A 24,335-nucleotide genomic window follows, 5' to 3' on the forward strand; every position below is an offset into this window, starting at 1 on the left:
GGCCTTTTCCCTTCCTTGCCACCCCCTCCCCCACCTGCCACCCCCTCCCCTACCCTGCTGCCACCTCCCCCCTGCTATCCCCTCCCCTGCTGACCCCCCCTCTCCCCCTGCTGCACCCCCCCTGTTGCCCCCCCTCCCCCCTGCTGCCCCCCTCCCCCTACTGCCCCCCTCCCCCACCTGTCGCCCCCTCCTGCCCCCCCTCCCCCTGCTGCCCCCTCCCCCCCCTGCTCACCCCCCTCCCCCCTGCTGCACCCCTCCCCCGCTGCACCCCTCCCCCTCCCCCTCTCTGCACCCCCTCCCCCTGCTGCACACCCCTCCTCCCCCACCTGCTGCCCCCTCCCTCTGCACACCCCCTCGCGCCCTAAATGTTTTTTTAATTAATTCGTATGTTTTGTACAATTTCAGGGACATGGCGGAGGTGCATACGGATACGAGTGCGGAACACACTACCGAGGATGAGTGTTCGATACAGAGAAAGGAACAACGGCAATTGGTTATGGCTCGCCGTGAAGAAAAAGGTTACAAAGGCCAAGTAAGAACTTGGACACGAAAAAGAGGAAAGGAAGGGGACCTACAAACTACAAAGTCACTAGGGAAACCCACCCTAATGACTTTGGATTACGATCATTTGGGGCAACCTTGTGGAAAATGGCGTCAAAAGTATGCCATGCAAGTTGGGATTTGCATGCATAAGCTCTCCATTCTCCACTCATGGAAAGAGGTCCCCGAGCTTTGAAGAAGATGATTTGGGAAGATACTATGGTAAGATTCGCGTACAATTACGTTTAGAATCTTAACACTTTAGTTAAATATACTATGTAATATTTACTAATTTGTGAAATGCGTTCTTTGTAGAATCAATTCCATATTCCAAATGATGAAGCGAAGAAGATTTGTTTCTATCCGCGGTTGCCCAGAGGTTCCGAGACTTCAAGGCCAAGCTAGTGTCGGGGTGGATCACGAAGCGGAGAAAAGTCGGGGAACAAAGAAGAAGAAATCTACGACGGGGAGCAACACCTTCTTCTGAGGCTTCACAGGACACATCATTTGAGGCGCCCTCAAGCTTCCATATCAGATATGGAGGCATATCACAGCTGAGGAGTGGCATGCATTTGTTGCACAAAAAACAACCCCAAAGCTGTTGTAAGAATTTTTTACTAGCTAAGATTTAATACTTTTAGATCCAATATTATTGTATAACACCATATCTAACCTTTGTTTATATTTGTGTGTTTCAGGCATCTCGTGAGAAAAATAGCGCGAATGCAAAAGCTAGGAAGCACTATCACCATCTGGGTTCTCAGTCGTATGGTCAGGCGAGAGAATCGTGGATGTAAACCATTACCCCACGATTGCGTCGACCACGGCATCGGGCACTAGCTCTACGACGACAGTTGCACAGCGGCAACCAGATAGAGCGCTCGATTGGTGGTGTTCCATGCATGGGGTTGATGCAAAGGGACAGAGAGTCATACCTGATCCCGGAACAAAACAGATAGCTAATGCCATTGTAAGTACATATTATAAGTTTTTGATAAGGTTTACATAATAATATAACTTGTGCGCTCACGAGTATTTCTCTCTTATCCTTATGCAGATTGGCTTGAAGGAAAAGGAGGCAACTGGTGAGTTCACTCCTAGAGGACAAGTTGATGCCTTACACGAGACTCTAGGACGGGACCAATATGGACGTGTGAGGGCGTAGGAGGTGTCCGCCTCGGGGTAGAAAGGTGTATGGTGATCAATACACCTCTACGTCAAGATCCAGTGCCTCTAGTGTCAATTCATCACCTTCCATAGATGTGGAGGCTATGAAAGCCCGCTTCGGGAGGAGCTCAGAGCGGAGATGACTCAGAATTTCAACGCCATTTTGGCGCAGATGGGCTTACCGACTTTTGGTGCTTTCACGCAGGGCAGTGTTCCTACGCACCTGTTCTACGCAGCCTCATCCATATCCGGAGTTCACGGTAATCATTTAATATCACAACTATTGTTCTTAAATATGTTGTTTCATAGACTAACTATGAATAGAGTTTTTTTTTAAAGGAAGAGACACCATGTGAGCTATAAATCAAGGAGATGGTCATGGTAGTTTCATTATCGTGGTTATGGATCTGACAGCCCCCTAGGGACCGGGTACGATTGCACAACCAGCCAGTCGCTGATATTCACTATGTGGTCAGCGTTTCAGACATTGTGCCCGGTTTCGAAGCATTTCCTCTTCCGCTGCCGAATGCAGGAGTTGGTGTACAGTTATTGTCTGATGCCCTTGGCAGTTATATTCTATGGCCGCGTGCATTGGTGCGGTTATCAGATCAGGTACAATGATTAACATAAGTTATATACATAGTTTTCTTTTATAGTTCCTATATATGATTGTCAGTAATATCTTTTAATTTAACTAATTACTAGGGTTCGGGGAAGGCCGACAGGAAGGGAAAGAAGGTAGCTTCACCTCAGGGAGGCCGACGTGCCCAAGTGGAGAAAGTAAATGTTTCTACGGCAAAGTCTCCACTCATTACGGATATGGAGGTGGTGCAAGGCCTTACTCAACCGTGCTTCTGGCTACATGAGTGCGTTAGCGATGCAGACGATGAAGCAATGATTGAGATTAAGTTGTCGGACCACCAATTCCACTACATTGAGGAAACATCGACCTTCATTTCTAAGGTGATATTAAAGAATTCTTACTTGGGAAGAGTTGAATGTTTCCATGATACAAACATTCATGAGGTAATACTTTATTAGTATATTAAATTAATAAATAACATATATGCCTTAATTAAGTAGTATTCAATCCAACTAATAATAACTTCCATAATAAGTAAGTTTTATTTTTATCAATATGAATTCTCAGGCTATTATACAATGATTTGAGGCATCTAGTCAGCCAATGTTTGGTTGGTTATGTCCAAGCTTTGTACGAGATAAGTTGCGTACAAAACGAAAAGGAGGTGAAAGCATATCTCAAGGATTCTTTGAACGCATGTTCTCGTATGGATATAAGATCATTCTTCTTCCTTACATTGAATCGTATGCTTCTTAAACTCACTTTTTATATTAATTAAATTGACCTATTAGTTGTTCTACGATAAAATAACATTTTTATTGTTGTAGGAACCATTGGACACTGATTGCAATATGTTTGTCACGTAACGAAGTCTACCACTTTGATTCTTTGCGTAAAGGAACAATACGGTCCTTACTAGTCAAATCATTGTTAAATAGGTAGCCTAATCGAAACTATATGCACACTTAGCTTATTAAATATTAAATGTACATCTAATCTTATAATAATGTATTGATGTAGTGTGATGAAGAAGATTACTGCATCTGGACTTCGACAAGGAAACCCCTGTTTGGTATTTAGTCGAGGTAACATGAGTAATTTTTTGCATCCTTTTATAGAAACACATAATACACATCTAACATGTCATTTATTGCATCTTTGGTGAATTTTATGTCCGGTACAAGAAGGTGGACTGCGTGTGGGTATTACGTCATGAGGTTCATGCTCGATATCGTCAACATTGCAAAGATGTTGGTGATCTTCAAAGGTATGTAACTTTTAGGTTTCCAATTGTTGTTTGTTGCATTTCCGGCCTATTTTGCCTTTTCGCTCCCAAAATATTATAATGATTTAACCCAAATTCTCTTTGAACATGATTATATGAGGCATAATATAACTAGTATGTAGATTCTTAGGCTTGCATTTTTGTTGGTTGCATTTCGGGAACGAAAAGGTCCATTTCGGCCTATTTTGGCCTTTTCGCTCCCAAAATGTACTTATGAAGTGATTTAACCCCAAATTCTTTTGAACATGATTATATGAGGCATAATATAACTAGTATGTAGATTCTTAGGCTTGCATATGTTGTTGGTTGCATTTCGGGAACGAAAAAGGCCATTTGGCCTATTTTGGCCTTTTCGCTCCCAAAATGTACTTATGAAGTGATTTAACCCAAATTCTCTTTGAACATGATTATATGAGGCATAATATAACTAGTATGTAGATTCTTAGGCTTGCATTGTTGTTGGTTGCATTTCGGGAACGAAAAGGCCATTTCCGGCCTATTTTGGCCTTTTCGCTCCCAAAATGTACTTATGAATGATTTAACCCCAAATTCTTTTGAACATGATTATATGAGGATAATATAACTAGTATGTAGATTCTTAGGCTTGCATTTTTTTGGTTGCATTTCGAGAACGACAAGTCATTTCCGGCCTATTTTGGCCTTTTCGCTCCCAAAATGTACTTATTAAGTCATTTAACCCCAAATTTTCTTTGAACATGATTATATGAGATATATTATAACTAGTGTGTAGACTTTTAGGCTTGCATTTGATTTTGATTGAATTTCGGGAAGGTATATGTCATTTTTAGAAGTACTAACTACGGTAAAATGATGATATTTAAATATGTGTTTATTCCTTGGTTGTTTTGCAAGGTTTATGCGAATTCCACACCACGTTTGAGGAACTTCACCAAAGAAGAAATTGATGAAGTTCGGGATAAGTTGGCGTCCCACACTACCGATGATTGCATAAGATGAGATTTTACTCGAATGTACTAGTTTCAATCAATCCTATGTACACTTTTAACATTATTAAATATATTTGAAGTTAGTTATTACCTTTCTCCACTTGTCATATATTATCGTATTGCAATTTGCATTTTTTTTTGTCCAAGGGAGGTTTTGGGTGGGGTGGTGGGGATGGGGGTGGGGTGGTGGGGGCTGCTGGGGTGGGGTGGTGGGGGCTGCGGGGTGGGGGCAGTGGGGTGGGGGTGGGAGGTGGGAGGCAGTGGGGTGCGGGTGCGGGTGGGGGTGGGGCTGCTGGGGTGGGGGCAGTGGGGTGGGGCTGCTGGGGTGGGGGCAGTGGGGGGTGGGGGTGAGGGCTGGGAGGGGGGGTTGTGCTGCTGTCCTGCTGTGTGCAGGCTGTGTGCACGCAAAAAAAAAAAGAAGGGCTGGGAATAAAGGGATGCGCTAGTTCCAACTAGCGCAACCCTTCTATGAATAAAGGGTTGCGCTAGTTCCAACTAGCGCAACCCTTCTTTTAAGAAGGGCTGCACTAGTTCCAACTAGCGCAACCCTTCTTCTTAGAAGGGCAGCCCTTCTAAACTTAGAAGGGCTGCGCTTTACAACAAGCGCAACCCTTCTAAGCTAGAAGGGATGCGCCTTTTACAAAAAAGCGCAGCCCTTCCTTTTGAAGGGCTGCGCTTTACTAGCGCAGCCCTACTTGTATAGTGAATGGCTGCTATGGAAAGGGCTGCTGTCAAAAAGCGCAGCCCTACATGCCATTTTCAGTGCAGCCCTTCTTCTTTTTTCCACTAGTGATATATAATATAATTTTTCATAATCAAATAAGATTCCGTTCTTTTGGACTAAATCAGCTGAATTGAACTACAAACTAGTAAGAGGAATTGAATTGTACTCAAATTAAGTCCAAAAGAATAGTGCTAAAAGTCACTTCTCAAGAAAACCGTCTCAAAATTTCTCAAAAATATCTTTTGGACCTTATACCAAATTTTTGAGAGGATTGAGATCTCTCTGTTGGAACTAACAATTTCAAAATTTTAAAAAAGCCCTTAAGAAACAGAGTGATACCAACATGCTTTTAGATTTGAAATTTTAATTTTTTTTTCAACTATAGTTTGTGTAAAGAACATCTCAATTATGCGGGTTGTCTTTCCAAAATGATCCAGCTATAAATAAATGCTTTCTTTTTTTCCATTTTTTTCATCTATAAATTGTTAATGAACCCGTCATGTTCGTCAACTTTATGCGATCTAATATTTCTATCAAACATGACCGAATTCTATTCCGATGCATATAATCCATGAATATATTGTTTTTTTTTTACCTAAAGAAATTGGTTTAACAAATAAATCAATGATGTGTCCAAACTCTTATTGTTAATTAAATTCCTCTCTCTTTCCTCCCATGGAAATTGATCCACCACTCTTGTTTCTGCTGCTTCTTACTACAAGTCTACAACCGTATAAATATTCACTCCTCCCATGCCTTTCTTCTATAGTTTGGCAGTTTGCACTCCTTTATCTAACAACCCAGCCACTCCTAGGCCCCAGCCTTCACAAATCATGCTTGCAGTTCTTCACCCAGCTAGCTAGCTTCTAGCCACTGCTAGTGCCCACCAAGGCCGAGGCAGGCACCAAGTGTCCATGACTCTACTAGCACCACGCCACCACCAAGTCCAACCCACCTGTGACCTGAATAACTTGACTTGATGGTTGATGCCAAATCAATGACCCAAGTGCTTCCCTCAATTCCCACATACTACTTTCAAGTTTCAACGACAACCCAGCCACCACTACTATTTCCCACTTCTGCTCCTCGGACTAGAGACTAAAGAGATATGGTTTGTGGATTTTCGTTATTTTCTATTTATAAATTCATAACATTTTTAAACAAAATTATTTAGCCTTGGATTGAATTTTGAAGCTATTAATGTTGAGAAGGGTAGATATATTTAGTTTATACATCAGCCTAGTCCATGTAAGGGCCCATGGTCCATTTACTTCATGTCTTATCTGCAATGATTGTCTTTGAGTGATCTTATGAAGATTCTAGGTAATTTTTTTTGTATTGTTGTGCTGGCGGCTGCCACCCTATACAATGTGTGCTCCTCCAATGTATGAGCTAAGAAAGAGTGAATAAAAAGGCGAGAAACCTAAATTTTTGTTGCTTTCTTTCTCCACACTCTATGCATCCATGTCTTCATGGTACCAGCTAGGCTCTAAACATGGCATCTTCCCTTCATGAATGCAGTAAAAACACCAAAAATATTCTTTAATACTTCTTTTTTTTTTTTAGAATAGAAAGTTTCTATCTTTATATAACCTTAACAAAAAATGAGCACTAAAATTGAAACCTCTAGCCCACTCTATCTACATCCTTCGGATGGGAGTAGTTTTATGATCATTGAGAAGCTTCAATGGTCCTCGGAGATCAATGAAAATAGGGTTAGCTTGAAAAAGAAAACTCAGATTTGTGACGGGTGCAATAATATGATTATTTCCAGGATCTTTGGTTCAGTTGTTGAACCTATAAAACGATCCATTATGTTTGTAAGCAATGCTAAACAAATATGGGAGCAACTTGAGGAAAGGTTTGTTCTTAGAAATGGGTCAAGGAAATACAAGCTTCAAGGTTCAATTGCTGATATAAAACGATCCATTATGTTTTTAAGCAATGCTAAACAAATATGGGAGCAACTTGAGGAAAGGTTTACTCTTACAAACGGGTCAAGGAAATACAAGCTTAATGAAGTCAATCAGTGAGCACTATACTCAGATGAGAACTCTTTGGGAAGAATTGGAGTCCATAAACTCAATTACACCCATCATTACTGTGAACACTGAAATCACAACATTTATAGTTGAACTTAATAGGCAGAAGGAAGAGCTAAGTCTTTTTCACTTTTTGAATGGCATAGACAATGTCTATGGGCCTCAAAGGAGTTAGATATTGATGATGAAGCCTCTACTAAATTTGGAGATAGCATGTAGCTACTTGGAACAAGAACAATCTCATTGGAAATGTGAAAGATGAAAATGAGTCCCTATCTATGTACAGCAAAGGGTCATGGGCAGGTTGTTCTGCTTGTGGAAAACCTAGACACCTGGTTAAGAAGTGTTGGACTATTGTGGGTTTTCCTAAGGGACATCCTAGGTATAAACCAAGTTAGGGAGTTTGGAAGTCAAAAGGGAAACCATATGGAAGCAGCTTTGGACAAAAATGGAACAAGGGAAGAAATGGTGGAGTGAACGTGGCTGTTAATGCTCAACAGGGAGAAGAAGCTCAAGTGCAAGCTCAGGAGGAAAAATAACACCTCAGCATACTTTTAAAGCTTGAGCAACTTTTAAAGCTTCTTCCTACTCCCTCAAAAGCATCAGATATTGATGATGAAATGGACCTGAGCTATACAAGTAGCTACCCAAGTATGATTTCATGCTATTTTGCTGGATGTGTAAAGAATGAATGGATTATTGACTTTGGAGCATTTGACCATATGACTGGAAGTTTTGATGCCTTAATAGACCATGTAGAAAGCAAAAATAATCCTCACATTAATCTTCCCAACTGGAGAAGCGTCAAATATATCACAACTGGAAATGTGAAGCTGAAAAATGAAATAGAGCTTAAGAATGTGCTATATGTTCCAGCTTTTAAACACAATTTGTTATCTGTTAACAAATTAGCTTTAGACACATGTTATAATGTGTCATTTCATTTTGGATTCCGTATAATTCATGATGATATAGTGAAAAAGGTGAAGGGAGTAGGAAGAGCAAGGAATGGTTTAATTATACTATTTGATGAATGAGCCACTTGAAAAAATTATGAGTTGCGTTAAAAAAAAAGCTTTAAATGGGTTTCAGTTGAGTGGGAGTAGCTAACAGTTGCACAAAACTACCAATTATGATTAAAAATGTTCCAAGTATGAGCAAGGAAGCTCTATGGCATCACAAGCTTGGACATGCTCCTATGGCAAGAATTGACAAAAAATAGAAGAACTGAAGAATTTGAAGAGTGAAAATGATGAGTTGTGCTTAACTTGTCCTCTAGCTAGATTCACAAAATTTCCATGTACAGTTAGTGAATCGGTAGCAAGCACAACCTTTGAACTTGTGCACATAAATACCTGGGGGCCTTACAGGGTATGCATAAGAGCGAAACATAGGTATTTCTTGACCATAGTTGATGACCATACAAGGGTAACTTGGATTCATCTGTTGCAAGAAAAGAGTGATGCATCTGAAGCTATTGACACAATTTGAGAAGAAGATGAAGATACTAAGAAGTGATAATGCTCCTGAGTTTGATGATAAGAAGTGTAAACCCTAGTTTAGTAAACTTGGGATCATACATCAAACTTCCCGTGTTGAGAGAACTCAACAGAATAGAAGAGCTGAAAGAAGACATCATAATATACTTGAAATGGGGAGAGCCCTAAGATTTCAAGCTGGCTTGCCACTTGAATTTCGGGGGGACTGTATGCTTGCGGCAGTCCATATAACTAACAGGCTACTTAGCCATGTGTTAAGTGATAAAAGCCCATTTGAGAAGTTGTACAACAAGAAGCCTGAATATCAACATTTGAGAGCTTTTGGATGCTTGGCAATAGCAAGCAATCCAAACAATGCAAGGGACAAGATGGAAGCAAGAGGTGTAGCCTGCATATTTCTTGGATATCCAGTTACTCAGAAAGGCTACAAGCTTTTAAATCTTGTAACTAAAGTGACATTTGTATCAAGGGATGTGAGGTTCTTTGAAAGTATTTATCCTTATCATTTGCTTCACACTGTGAACTATCACTCTGATCCAGTAAAAGTGGGACTTCAGATCAACACTCTACATGGATAGATGATGGATCCACTTGGTGATGATTGTGAAAATGAAGCTGATGATGAGCAACCTATTCAAGCAGACACTGCTTTGCATGCAAGAAAATCTGCTAGAGAGCACAAAGCCCCAACATGGAATCAAGACTATGTAACTTTTAACCTTAGCCAAGCCAGCCCAAACATAACCCCTAGCCAACCACAAAAAGTCCATAAAATCATATCTACACTTGTTACACCACAATTCACCTATTTCATGAGCTAACTCACAAAAAAAACATTGATCCCACTCACTTCAAAGATGCCATGCAACACTCACATTGGCTAAAAGCCATGAATGAAGAAATTAAAGCACTTGAAAGTAACAAAACATGGAAGATAACTGCTTTACCAGCAGGAAATCATGCTATAGGGTGTAAGTGGTTATATAAAACCAAATATAACCCTGATGGAAGTGTGGAGAGGCATAAATCAAGGCTTGTGATGATTGGATACATGCAAAGGTTTGGAATTGATTATGGGGAAACTTTTGCCCCTGTGGCAAAACTTGCTACTGTTAGATCTATACTAGCTGAGCTGCAATGAAGAGATGGGATGTTCAATGGACATGAAGAATGCTCTTCTTCATGGAAAAGTAGAAGAAAATGTATATATGAAGCTGCCTCCAGGATACTTGGGTGTGGGCTTCAGGTTCAAGTGCAGGGTTCAAGCAATCTAGATCTGACTATACTTGTTCACTAGGAATGAAAACGCATAATTTATGGCTATGTTGGCTATGTTGGCCTATGTAGATGATCTCATCATCACTGTTACTCTTTGAAAGTTGTACACACAGCTAAAAACTTTCTTCACTCTCAATTCAAGATGAAGGATATGGAAGAACTTTGGGGATTGAGGTAGACAAAACAAGTCAAGGAATCATTCTATCACAAAAGAAGTATATTTGTGATTTGCTTGCTGAATATGGTATGACTGGGTGCAAATCATTGAAATTGCCTATAGATGGTCATGTAAAGATGATTCCTACGGAGAGATGTTGAATAATCCTGAAGTATATCAAAGGCTCATAGGCAGACTCATTTACTTGACTCTAGCTAGGTCAAACATAGCTTATATAGTCCATGTCTTGAGTCAGTTCATGCATAAGCCAACAAGCACTCACTTACAAGCAGGAAAAAGGACGTTGAGGTATCTCTCTGGGAGTACAGATCAAGAAATTCTTCTCACTTTTGAAGCTTGTGCAGAACTCAAGACCTATTGTGACAGTGATTGGGCAGGATGTCCAGTGACTAGGAGATCTACATCTAGGTTTTGTATTCTTTTGGGGAAATCTCCTATCTCATGGGGAGCTAAAAGACAAAATGTAGTGTCAAGGTCAACTGCTGAAGCAGAATTCAGATCTATGGCTCTAATAGTATGTGAAGTTGTATGGTTGAAGCAATTGCTCAAAGAGTTGGGCATCAAGAATACTGGCATCACATCTATCCTTTGTGACAATTAACCAAGATGCTATAACTATTGCTGCCAATCTGGTTCATCATGAGAGAACCAAGCATGTGGACATAGATTGCCACTTTATTAGAGAGAAAGCAACTAAAGGTGTGATCAACCCTACTTTTGTTCCTTCTAGCAAGCAGCTGGCTGATGTTTTTACTAAGTTGCTTCCTACAGCCAAGGACAATCGGATCCTCTCCAAGATGGGTGGTATATATCTAGTTTATACACCAGCCTAGTCCATGTAAAAGCTCGTTGTCCATTTACTTCTTGTCTTATCTTCAATGATTGTCTTCGAGTGATCCTAGGAAGATTCCGGGTAATTGTGTTTTTGTATTGCTGTACTGGCAGCTGCCAGCCTGCCACCATATAAAAAGTGTACTGAAACCTAAACTTGCGCTGTTTTCTCTCTCCACATTATGCATTCATGCCTTCAATTAATTTACAAGAGATAAAGTCTTTCAATCTTCGGTCATGCTTTCAAGAAATGGGTGCAATTTGGTTGAGGCTTGAGGAGGTGGCTTGGCTGGGTGGCCTGGGTGGGTGGCCTGGCTGGGCAAGAGTCATTCCAAAAATTACCTCTTTCACCAGCTACAAGTCATTTTTGGAAGACACCTCAGATATTTAAATTTTAAAATATTCTAAAATAACTCGTAATTAGGATTTGTAAAGCATACTTCCCCTAATTTTTTGTATTATTAAAGTCGATATTTATTTTATCTACATTTTTAGTATCGTCGTTCACCTTCCATCCCCTAGTACGTGCCTGTCTGCTACTTACATCGAGCCTTTGATCACACCGATGATTACCAAAGAGAAGTTAACAGATATCATCAATGTTGAATTCATCTTCTTCACATCTAAATACTGGACTTCTTTCCAACTACTCTGTCAGGTTCTTTCAAATATAATTACACTTGCTTAGATTGAACCAATATTTTTTTACAAATATGTATATCCATCAAGCTGATGGAATTCAAAGAAAAATTCTATTTGGACAACGGTTAGGAAGCAAACAAGCAAATACAATTACCCATTTACCCTTATCTGCTCAAGCAAAGAGAGAAAAACTGGGTTATCAGATAAAGGCAAATGAGCAATTGAACTTCTTGTTTGCTACCAAACCCTTGGCCAAATAGCCCAACTCGAATACAAAAGCTATTCGACCCTGTAAAAAGAAGGCTATTCGAAAATTTATGCAGGGGCACCCAATTTTGGGAGAAAGGATTGATTTGTTGAAGATTAAAAGGCCCCTAAACTCCTCGAGCAGGTCAAGCCCTATATAGAGAAATACATCGCACTTCACGGGCTTCCTATTATGGATCAATCGTATCAAGTGTGGTTGCTCCTCAATGCAGTTAAGCCCCACTGCAGATCCCGCAAAAGAATGGTGGCTACCCAAACCACCCTTAATTTAGTCAACGGCACAACACCAGACTTCCTGACATTGATCAATATTCTAGATGGCCTTGTCTTTTGGGATACCTTCACTTTTTTATCTTCACCGTGGTTATCCCCTTGTAGGAATATGGCTCTTCCTCAACTTCAGTATTAAAAATAAAACTCGGAAAACATGTGGTTACATCCCTGAAAAGTTCACAAAAGAGTGGTCAACTTTTAGGCTGCATACTGCACCAACCACCACCACCACCCCCTTCCAAAAGGGAATAATAAAGAATTAGATGGTAACCCATCGATCAAAGGAAGCCTAGTAGGAACATCAATTGTATATATATATAAGATGATCTGTTAGAACTGAAATCAAGTAGCATACAGTCTATCTTCTTATACTATAGATGGGATAAACTAACACTTTTATAACAGCAATCAGGGAACCAATTGAATATCACTCGTATATACAAGATGGTCTAATAAATAATAATACTAAAATTAACCAGCATACAGTATAGTGGTCACCACAAAGTCCTTTCTTTTGGAAAATTTGAGGTACTTTGTGATAAAATTAATAATCTTATAGGCTCATAGACAGAGCACCAATTGAACCAGTCCTACAGCATTTATTATGGTTTGCAATCTCCAATTATCAAACTGACATAGTTTTTTTTTTACTATCAATTAGAGTAGAATCCAACTTCTGAAAGATGATAAAATTTGCTGACAAAGTAAAAGACCATTTGATCTCAAAATGACATTGAAAAAGAAATTTTATAGTCATTTATTTACTTTCACCTTCATAGTGGAGCAAAAATCACCAAACATAACTTCAAGCTAATTAAACCAAAGAAATTTGTGACAGAATGAAAGAGAAGTCGTGGAAGGCAAAGGGACATACTTGAGATATGGAAGAGTCATGTTCCTCAAAAGAGTGGGATGACGAAGAACAAATTCTTTCCACTCTTCTATGCAGATTTTACCATCTCCGTCAGCGTCAGCATCGGCAAACGTCTGAAGAAATCGAAAAATGTATAAGCAGCAGGTTTGGGTCCAAACATTCAGCTATAGCTAAGGAAAACCACACTTTCGAGTTTTGAGGGCAAGAAATAAATCCAAAATCTTATCAATGCCTATGGTGGTTGAGTGCACAAATGCACACACCCTATCTCTTATGTGACTTCAAAAACAGACTTATCCAGATTCTTGCAAGCAAGAGATGAAAAGGCACAAAAAAAAATTGAATTTCTTCAATGCTAAGCAAAAATTACCTTGTCAAGGATAGCCTCTACAAGTTCATCTGACAAATTCAACCCCGATTCAGATAGAATGGCTATTACCATCTGTTTAACCTGAAAACAGACATATCTCAGGATTTAATTCTGAAATAACTAAATATGAGAAGGAAACATTGCCTTAGACTTACTTCCTCACGTTCAATAAACCCAGTTTGTCTCAGATCATACAGCCTAAACGCAACTGGAAAATGTGAACAAACATTTTACACTAGATAGGTGAGACTGGTTTTAAAAGGTCACATCTAAAAACACTAGGACAAGAACATGGATCGGATACTTACAATTAATTTTATCTTCAATCGGCGCATAGGGATGAAACACACTCAGAGCATGAATGAATTCCTCAAATTCGATGACACCGTTTTTTTTCTCATCAAAGATATCAAATACCTGTGAAACCAAATGAGGTGGTTAAATGTTCAGATCTTTACAGATAATGAAGAGCAACCCCCAGCCAGCCAGACCACAAGCCATATACATTGCAGCCTTGCTAATTACATGACATGAGGCAAACAAGCTCCAATGAAATACATCCTCCTTTTACCCAGAAAGTAAATATATATTACCCAACTAGGTTCAGCTTTCAGTACATTTATTAAATTTGTTCAGTTTAGTCCTGTTGCTGAAATGAAACTACAAGATTTAGACCACTTCCATCAGGGAATGACATCTGGACTATAAAAATCAAAAGGCAACCTTTGTGGGGAAGGAAAGCCACCACTTAGTGTTGTCTGGTTCCTACATCAGTGGCCAACTGCTAATCTGCTAGTCAACAGGTGAAAGAACTTTCCATATGTAAATATATCAAATATTGCAAAAGACAGCTAATTAGCTCTTAAATCTACGGTAAATTGTATCTGAGACCTGGATTGAAAACATGTGCATCTCTACTGCCTTTGCAACTCCTCCTAAACCAAAAAAAGGGACAAAAATTCAATCACAGTCCAACTAATCAGAACTCATGAAAACTTTGAGGAAGATAGCTAGAGTACTACAGTCACTTTTAGTTGAATACCACCGTAGCATATATTGCTAATTAATGCTGATATGTTACACTGACAATTAAGACATACTAAGCTCATACCCCTTTTGGCCACAAAATTACAAAGCATAAGTACAACCGTAAAGAAGCTACATCCAGCTATGAAGGGAGCATGAAAGAGAAACAGCTTACCCGGTCCACAAAAAGATTTTCACCAAACGAACTTCTGAAAAGTGCTAACTGAAGTTCCTCCTGCTTATCAATTAAGATCAAATAATCAGAAGATTTCACAATTATAACAGGAAGACCAGATAAACTTAGCTCATCAATAGTGTTTGCAAAGCCCATAAAAAGGAAGCGATAACATAAATATCTAGAACAAAATATCATAGATAAACACACACAGACAAAGTTGAATATATTTTGTTACTGTAAGGAACATGCTGAATCATCCACAAAACGCAAAACCCCTTCTAAAACCGTGAAGATTCCATTGTTAATCAGCAGAAAGAGGTTTGCAATAAAGAAAAGAACTTGGAGAAGGCATATGTTCCATAAGATGAGAGAAAGATCTACCCAAAGAATGAAGAAAAAGAAGAAGAAGAATGCTGGTCACAGTAACAATTAAATAATTTTCCAAGTTTCTTATAGATCAATATATAGGACGGTAGCAGTGGGAGGTCCATTGGTCAGGTTTAACTAGCAGCTTACATATCTAAGCCTCTAATACAATTTGCTAAAATTCTTTGTGCGTGATCTAAAAAGTAAATCGAAGTTCATCACATGAGCCTACCATAGAATCGTTGTCACAGTTCTTATTATGCCATGTGAGGGATTTAGAAGGGCCACATAGGGTGATCTTTCACTCGAGAAACCTTCAATTTGGCTTCTCAACCAATTGGATGATCATATTGTAGCGTTTGCCTTAATAATTCCCATTTTCTTACAGAATAACAACTCATAAATCACTATAAAGTAATGTTAAAAAACTAAAAGACCTTGGAGGCTTGGACAGACAATTTCACCCCTTCTCAGCCGATAATTGAAATAGTATTTCTGAAGATACAGAAGAGAGGGCCTGAAAGTGACGGAAACAATTACGTACTTCCTAGTGTCAGTTGACTTGTATCTCAAATATTGAAACTTTTCATGAAAGCTAGCAGTTATATAGTCTGGAGCATATGAAGAAAAGGCACAATGTAACAACTAAGACAGAAAAGTCTTCCAAATATAATATGACATCCTAACTTCATTTGGGCATGGTCTTTCGAATTTACTAAGGATTTTTTTTCAATATATTTCTTTCAAAAAGTTAAATGCATTGACCAACACTCCAACAGTTGTGCCTTGTGCTTACAAAGCTTATACCCCTCCTTCTTCCTTGGGCACTCTTGTGACCACTGACCACCACCGCTGCCACCATAAACAACTAACCTTGATGGTTGACCTCCTATTCAACTACCAAGGTTCCACATTACCCCCTAACATATTGGAAACGACTTCAAATTATTGGAATACTAAAATAATGAGTGAAAAAAATTACCAACAAGACCCAGCAATATTCAACTCCGGGGACTTTCTACAAAAGGCCAATTCAACTGTTCCAGCAAAACCCAGAGAACATATCATACCAGATCTTAATGCAACCAATTCTTGGTGGCTAGAGCTCTACGCTGAATGTGACATGCACTTCAAATAATCTAAGTTTCAGGAATAATTAATCAGGTTCATTCCACGTATTCGAGGTGATTTAATTGAGGTTATTAGTTGACTGCTTCTCCTACAACTTTCCCGTTCATACGAGGTGGTGTAACTTGCAATCAATCTTTTGACCAGAGTAGACAATTCAATAAACAATCAAATGTAATTTGTTAACATATTTAAATCCAAAAACTAAAAGTTCCTACAACTTCAAGCAAATCTTCAAATAAAATTCATCTCATTAATTTCACAAATCCCAATCCAGATCCCATCCCATTAAAACAAGCAAGAGCAACAATCTTCAGATATACGGAAACAATAATATAACAAATTAAAAAAAACAATTACTACCTTGTGAATCAAGCCGTCATCGATAATTGAACTGCTTAATTTCTTGAATAACTCAAACAATGCCTCCACTTCATTAACAGTGACTGCAAACAAATCACAATTCAACAAAAATTCAACAACTCAATCATTGTTCACAAGAAATAATTACTATAATAAATTCAATTTCGTTGCGATTATACATCGAGATTCCTTAGCAAGGCGAGCTAGGTCGGAGAATTGAAATTCGCATTTATCCTTCTTCTTCTTCTGAATTCTAGGAAGATCCAATTCAAAGCAATGAGCAACACCGAAAGCAAGCGCCTCAACGATAGCGACGAAAGGTATAACTACAGCGCAAAGTTTCTCTCCAAGCGTCAAAGAGCTCGAAATCTGCAGAAATTCAACCACAAAAAAAAAAAAAAGAATCAAATAATTTTCCAGAATTGAAGAATGATTGAAGGAGAGAGAAAGAAAATTACGGATGAATTACGACTATAATTGTTGTTGAAACCCATTGTTGAAGTTGTTAATAATGGAAACAAAAGAACAAATTGAAAGAGTGATAAAGATCTTGGAAAGATTTGTTTGATCTGTTTTTTTTTTTTTCCTCAATCCTCTCCTCGATTGTGGAAATAATTGTGAGGAGGAGGAGGAGAGAGAATTGAGAAAGAGAAGGTATTTTTGTATTTAGAGGGAAACAGAATTATTAGAAGGATAAGTTATAAGTAGTACGTAAAAGGGTATTGGTGGTGTGCTGGTGGCTGATATGCGCAGTATTTCATATGACACCTCATCGGCATTATAATGATTTTTTGTTTTTTAAGGCGTCTGATGGTTTTTTGTGTAATGGTTTTTTTTATTATTTTTGATTGGATCTAATGATTATCTTATTTGGGAGGATGGAAAATGTATACTCCCTCCGTTTCACAATATAAGGCACGCACGATGTTCGAGGTCGAACTTTGACCGTTAATTACTCTCAATTTATGTTGATAGAAAATTTTAAAAAATAATATTATTATAGTATTTTTCAAGTCGAATCCAACGGTATAATTTTTATCTATTGTATTTGAGAAATATTTGTGGTCAAAGCAAATTTTCGTAAAGTATGAATGCCTTATATTTTGAAACAGAGGGAGTAATAAAAAGGATCCTCATATTATACCCATGTTTTCTTTAAGGGATGTACTTCTTTCGTTTTTCAATAAGTGATACTCCCTCTGTTTCAAATTATAAGGCATTTTAGCTAGAAGAATTTGTTTCAAAATATAAGGCATTCTACAATACCAATGTAAGATTAAATGCAATTTTATATTATCAAGATAAGCTTATAGGTTATTTGGTATTATCAATACAATATTTAATGTCAATTCTTATTACCCATGCAAATCTAACTAAAATTAACTAAATTCTTAATCTATGTGCAAAAACCTTAAACGACTTATATTTTGAAACGGAGGGAGTATATAGAGAAAGTGAGAAACAAGGAGTCTAGAGAATATTTGGACCATTTATATAATCAATCAAATTTGAGTATTGAATAAAGTGAGTAGGTAAAACAATTAAATGATGGCAAAGATATAATAAATGTGAAATATTTGTTACTATTTTGAGTTATGTGTCACTTGATGTGACATCTTCCTAAAAAGAAAACATGTCACCTGTTAAAAAACGGAGGAAATATATACTAAAGATGGCCAAACAATGTGAGCCGATCCAGCCCTGCTCGCCTCTTGGTCGTATGGGCTGAGCCCGCGAAAAGTCCGATCCAACCCAGCTCGAACCTTGATATTGGTGGGTGGATCGTGGGCCAGATTGTTTGAGTCCAATCCACGAAAGCCCGCTACTAAAATCGTCCAACCCGATCTACGAAGTCAGTCCAACCCAGCCCAAATAATTATTCAAATTGTATATATTTTAATCAAATTGTATATATTTTAATCAAATTGTATATACTTTAATCAAATTGAATATATTATAATCAAATTGCATATATTATAATTCAATCAAATTCAATAAATAATAAATTAATATTAATATTATTATATATTTTAATTAATTTTAAAGGTTTTATGTAACAATAATAAATGATTCCAACAATTAAATAACTTTGAAATAACAAATTCTCATGACGGCCCGCCGGCCCGCTAGGCCCACGAGCCACTTCCCGAACCGTGAAAATCGGTAACAGACCGATGTGGGCCAAGATTCAAGTTGTGGACTAGCCCGCCAAAATCATGAATTTCATGGTCCAGTCTTGGGCCATAAATCTCAACCCGACCAACTAGGGTCCACTAACCAACTCGCACCAATGGTTATCTCTAACTACTACTAATAACTATTGACATGTTAGCCATGTTTGGAGAAGGTATTTGATTTGGATTGAAAAGCATGTTTTTTTCTCTACCATTGGGAAAAGGACTTCAGTACTCGTCTTGATAGAGTAGAGGAGGGGAGCCTATTGAATCGAAGCAGTATCCTCGATAGTTGAAGTGAAACCTTCAGTGAATTACATGAAACTGGATCCTTGTCGAAAATCAAGACCCTTTTCTTCAAGCCTACTAGAAGCCATTCCCAAAAGGCCTAGCACGAACCTCAAGGTGGCACGAACGATCAACAAAGGAAAAAAAAGCATGTCACTCCAAAAATCTCTTATCTCTAATCGAGGAGCTTTGTGTTAGGAATTAGGATAATAAACTTGTATTTTGGAGATGGAGGATAGACACAGATTGTAAGTCTTGTAACTTTTAACTATGGAATTTAGACCTCAACTTTCATGTTTTTCACCATTCAGGACTTACAGCTTATTTTTCACCTATAAGGATATGAGTTTAGGAATTCGACTAACTAACCTCACTTTAACTCACCTAAGGTAGAGATTTTTTTTTGTATTTTTTTTGTTACCCAATTTTGATTCTCATTTTTTCACACTACCTTCTCCCATCTTTCTTTCTCTGCTATCTCACTACTGCAACTCCTTAAATTAATTTTCCTCTTCTTCTCAAATTTCAGGTCAATCCACCTCCACAACAATATAAATCAATCCACAAAGAATTTTCCTTGCTAATCAATCTCTATGATTTCTTACATTTTAGAATAAGTAGAGACGAGATATATCCAGAACACGATTTATATTATGGTAAATCAACAATTAATTACCAGACTTCATTAACCTTAAAATAAAATATCTCATACCCAACGCCTTAATAGGGTTATTATAAGTTATAACTATTATATGATGATAGAATCTTCTCATAATCAATTCTAGTCAACTACTTATTTCTTAATAAAACTAACATAAGGAAAATGAGGGGATTAATTCTACAAGTGCAAGTGTGAGAAAGTGACATTTTTGATACCCGTAGCACCTTCCTCCTTGGACAAAAAATTTGTAAGGCGATGCTTTCACGTCATAATTTTCTATTTTGACCTTCCATCTATCCTAGAATGCTTCTCTATTTCCATCAAATAAAAAACTGCGTATCCACACTCATCATTTGAAGCCAATTTTTCAATGAATGACCATTTTCTTTATTTCCATCAAAGTAATTTTAATGACCTAAAAATGCAATGTGAATTTAGAACTTTTAGACTGATATAGAGAACATTTGTATGATCTTTATTTTTTAAAATTATTTCCCAAACAAGTACTACAGTATCTAAAAGTCAAAGTTTAGCTTAATTAAAAAATGCGAAGAAAAGAAGAACTATTAGAGTAATCATTTAGGTTTATGATTGAGATAAAGTTTTTACAACTTTTATTATAACTTAATTTTGTGGTTTTCTAAACTTATTTTAGTTAATCTTTAAATTGATTGTTTACTTAACTAACTAAATTGATTTTTATGCAACTTGACTTATTGTGAAATCGCACATCTTTTTTCTGGACTACGGGAAATCGCACATCTTCGAGTCTTGTTCTGTTCAATTTATTTTAACTTATTTAAAATCTTATAAGATAAGATCAGATAAATAAGATGTTATGTTCAACTTATCTTCACTCATTTCAGAAAAGAATAAGATAAGATAAGATAAGGGAAGACAAAATAAGTTGAATCAAACAGACCCTAGTTCTCGTTTTCGTCAAGGTATGAAATAATTCCAGATATACATCCATGTTGGAATGAGCGAGAAGAAAATTATTATTTTTTCTTATGATCATAATAAACCGCTATCCCTACTAGCGATTTTGACTATGAAAAAAAATTCTCGATCATGTCTAATTATACGTAAACGGTGCCAAGGGATTTAGCTTACACTATGACTCAATCCATATTTTGATAATATCTAGAAAAAAAGTTCTTAGTAAGTATTAAAAACTTGTGGAAAAGTGGTCTCGATCCCGATGTCGCCCGAAGGGTGAATCGGGTGCAAACACACAAAAAAAAAAAAAAAAAAAAAAAAAAAAAAAAAAACTTGTGGAAAAGGATTGAGTATGTGCATGAAAATATGCACCAATTTTTCTAAACAAAACTTTGACCAAAAGAAGAAGAAATTATATTCTGACTCACGTATTTTGCTCTAGTCAACCACAATTGCTAGAGGCTGTAAGCTCTTGGTGTTCGGTTAGAAGGCTGCTGAAAATTTCTTTCGTAGTATATTCTATGTTGTAAACATGACCCCGCCTAATAATATTTTTTTTTACAACAAGAAATTATATATTAATCAGTTATTAGGCTCGAGTTAAGCCTCAGGTAAGGAAAATTTTCATTTATTAATATTATAATTTAAGATGATAACACTAAATATTATTTGGTCTAGTGGTTAAGACTTTAGTGTATGTTCTTCAGGTTCCGGATTACATAGAGTAAATTTGTATTATTTTTTATTGTTGTGGATTACATAGAGTAAAACTCCCTTATGGAGAGCGCCATGTGGCACCGTTTCTGGCTTAGGCACGCCTTTTAATATATTAGTATAGATTAAAAGCGGATGTACAGTCTAATGCTAACACAACCAAATTGAAATCAAACAAATGAACCTATACATTACATTTGAAACCAAAATAAATACAACGGATAAAAACTCGCGTAGGAAGGGGGGCGTCTCTGGTCAGTGTTTGTGATGGTTAAGTCAAACCTCGGATTTGATGGAAGTGAGAGAAGAAGCAGATGATGTTCACGATCCGGACAACGAACAACCAACGGTGAGCGTCGCGTCTAGCTCCATGAGCAATCCCAACAATCTACTATCGCTTGGGATTATAAGCTCATGATTCCGTGAAGCTAAGAGTCATGTTCCATCGAGACTCCATACTCTCGCTCGAGAGTAATTCTGGGTTCTCTATGAGGTAGGAGAAACGCAGATGAGTGGGCGTGCGGAAAAACCTCAGATGTAACCGAGGTGCCGCCTGCAGATGTGAAGTTTCAAAGGCAAGAACCATTAAGATCAATGCTAAGCTAAAAAGAGAGCAAAACAAGTTGAACTCTCGAACACACCTCTATTTTGCGAAACTGGAAAACATATGTCCCAACCATGAAAAACTATCATCGCCTCATCCATGCGCACGAACTTCTTGTTGAGTCACCTTGTCCCTCAGCAGATATTCCCTAAAACTGACATATTCTACTATCACAACTTTGAACCACCAATCCTGATTCAACTGACAAACACTTGTCAATAGCCACAACCGACCATGGACAACATCTTTGACAACTCGAAAACAACGCACTCCTATTATTTGAAAATTTAACACACATTTGAACAAAAAACCTAAGATACGGGGAAGGGGGAGGGGAAGCCCGACACTAACAGGGGGTAGCGGAAGGGGGATCCCGACTCTAACAAGGGGGAGGGGAAAGGGGAGCCCAATACACAACCAGGGGAAGGGGAGTGGAAGCCCAAAACAACTAAAACACTAAACAAGGGATTGTGCTTACCAGACACGAGGACAGGGACGGAGACGGATACCATGAAAACTGAAACAAACATGCAGCGACGGGAGCGGGGAAGACTGAACCAACACGCAGTCCAGATAAACCGCGAGCAACAGGCGGCGGGGACCTGGGAAGGAGATGAAAACAACTAAAGATGACACAACTCAGGGTAGGGGGTAACGACGCGACTCAAGGAGGGAAATAGAGCGACGCAACGAACACGACTTAGGGATAGGGGAGACGACGCGCCACGTGGATGGGGGGAACGGCGCAACTGGCTGGAAAGGAACCAAACACGGGGAGGGGTGAGGAAAACGAACGAAACACGGGGATGGGGGAGACGACACCAAGCGCGACTCAGGGAATGGGAGATACTGAAGTATCTAATCGGAAAATGAAAAAGAGGGGGAGGGCCCCCACTGTTGTCGTAAGCCCAGGGTGGCTCACATGGCGGCCGATCCCCTAGGGTTGCCTTTGGGTGCTGGGTTCTTAGGTTTCGGTATTTTTTGAGAGAGCAAAGGTAGGGTTTTCATATGTCTAAGACGCTTAATAATATATCAACTAGTTATTAGGTCCGGGTTATGTCCCGGGTAAGAAAAAATCTTCATTTATTAATATTATACTTAAAGATAATAACACTAAATATCACTTGGTCTAGTGGCTAAAACTTTAATACATAAACTTGAAGTCGCGAGATCAATCCTATACTATAAAATTTCTATTTTTTTTACTGTACATGGATCAAAATGCTCTTAGAGAGAACATCACGTGGCATCGTTCCTTGTTTAGAAACGCTTTTAATTTTAATATATTAGTATAGATGGTGTATGGTGAGGAAAAGGTAATAGAAACAATCACAAGAAGAAAAAATAGAAAATTTGATTAATAGTAAAAGTTTGAAGATGTCCACAAAACTACCATTAAGTTGATGAATTCAAAAAAAACTTCGCCATTACTACCTCTTTAAGTGTTGCAAAGAAGCTTACTAGTTATGCATTCCTAGCTTTCGCAGCCACAATTAGCCCTTTAAGTCGGGCGAAGAGATTTTTATGCGTTGATAACTTCCTTGACATAGTTCCTATACTTATGACAAGGGATTTTGAAACTTCATTCTTTTTTGTTTTCTATTAAGTGACTCTGCATTTCTGCTTGAGATCGACTAAAAATTTTCTTTTATAAAGATTCATGAAATCTACAGGAAAAGGAACACATAACCAACAGAATATTTAAATGATTTTCAGTCAACTACTGTATTTATAAAATCATATTTCTTGATATTGAGAAAAACAAAAAAACCTCATATTACATACAATTAACAATTGCAATCTCTTTACCTCAAAAAATAAATATAAGATCTAATTAGGTTTGCTCAAGTCCAATAAAGACTAATTAAATTTAATAAGTTAAAGAAGTTTAAGTGAAATGAACGTATTGTATATCTTTAGTCTTGTTATAGCCTCCATCAGTATTGTGCAACTTTTTTGGAAAAAAATTCTAAACAAAATCACTAGTAAATTGATGGTTGAGTTCACATTTTTTTAAAACGTTAACTAAGGGCATATTTGTTATAATTTTTTGTTTCAAATTTCCATATTAAATAAATCTAAAAACTAAAATTCAAACGAGAAAATGTAGTTACCGATTTTCTATTGTCACCTTTTATATTTGACATGACTACTTTTACAGTCATAAAACCAAAACATTGAAAATGGCCAGTGATCCTGAATGGGTCTTAAATTAGTGTTTTAGAAATTTCATTAATTAAAGGTTAAACAATACTCCTATCTACGATAGGTATTAAGGAAAAATAAGATACAATCAATTTTGTCTTCAGAAAAACGACAATGAATTAGATCGAGCAATATAACGCATTCCCTTTGTATTTGTTGAATCAAGCA

General features: G+C 37.8%; 2 protein-coding genes across 3 annotated transcripts; one reads left to right on the forward strand and one right to left on the reverse strand.

The window, feature by feature from the left end:
* The first annotated feature begins 9,389 nt into the window (after positions 1-9,389).
* LOC125494887 (uncharacterized mitochondrial protein AtMg00810-like) lies at positions 9,390-10,865 on the forward strand. The gene is made up of 3 exons (XM_048638754.1): positions 9,390-9,515; positions 9,936-10,054; positions 10,367-10,865. The coding sequence occupies exons 1-3, from the start codon at positions 9,390-9,392 to the stop codon at positions 10,863-10,865; spliced, it is 744 nt and encodes a 247-aa protein (XP_048494711.1).
* An 889-nt stretch (positions 10,866-11,754) lies between these two features.
* Positions 11,755-17,293, reverse strand: LOC104884223 (calcineurin B-like protein 10). 2 transcript variants are annotated; one of them, XM_010668837.4, is made up of 9 exons: positions 17,041-17,268; positions 16,762-16,951; positions 16,583-16,665; positions 14,723-14,782; positions 13,830-13,938; positions 13,677-13,729; positions 13,522-13,602; positions 13,152-13,264; positions 11,755-12,445 (listed from the first exon to the last, which is right to left on the reverse strand). In XM_010668837.4, exons 1-9 carry the CDS (start codon positions 17,074-17,076, stop codon positions 12,346-12,348), a joined length of 825 nt encoding a protein of 274 aa, XP_010667139.1. In that variant the 5' UTR covers positions 17,077-17,268; the 3' UTR covers positions 11,755-12,345. The 2 variants fall into 2 exon arrangements, with proteins under 2 accessions (XP_010667139.1, XP_057248645.1); XM_057392662.1 differs by lacking the exons at positions 11,755-12,445; positions 13,152-13,264; positions 13,522-13,602; positions 13,677-13,729 and adding an exon at positions 13,737-13,756 and having other exon boundaries at positions 17,041-17,293.
* Between the last annotated feature and the right edge of the window lie 7,042 nt (positions 17,294-24,335).

Source organism: Beta vulgaris, chromosome 2, assembly GCF_026745355.1.
Source record: "Beta vulgaris subsp. vulgaris cultivar EL10 chromosome 2, EL10.2, whole genome shotgun sequence".
Lineage (NCBI taxonomy): Eukaryota > Viridiplantae > Streptophyta > Magnoliopsida > Caryophyllales > Amaranthaceae > Beta > Beta vulgaris.

Coding starts and splice junctions, on each gene's coding strand:
- LOC104884223 (XM_010668837.4), bottom strand. CDS start 17,076: ATGGGTTTCAACAACAATTATAGTCGTAATTCATCC. Junction 16,952..17,040: donor ATTATAGTCGTAATTCATCC/GTAATTTTCTTT, acceptor GAATTTCTGCAG/ATTTCGAGCTCTTTGACGCT. Junction 14,783..16,582: donor ATGACGGCTTGATTCACAAG/GTAGTAATTGTT, acceptor ATTGATAAGCAG/GAGGAACTTCAGTTAGCACT.
- LOC125494887 (XM_048638754.1), top strand. CDS start 9,390: ATGGATCCACTTGGTGATGATTGTGAAAATGAAGCTGATGATGAGCAA. Junction 9,516..9,935: donor CAACATGGAATCAAGACTAT/GTAACTTTTAAC, acceptor GATCTATACTAG/CTGAGCTGCAATGAAGAGAT. Junction 10,055..10,366: donor TACTTGGGTGTGGGCTTCAG/GTTCAAGTGCAG, acceptor AATTGCCTATAG/ATGGTCATGTAAAGATGATT.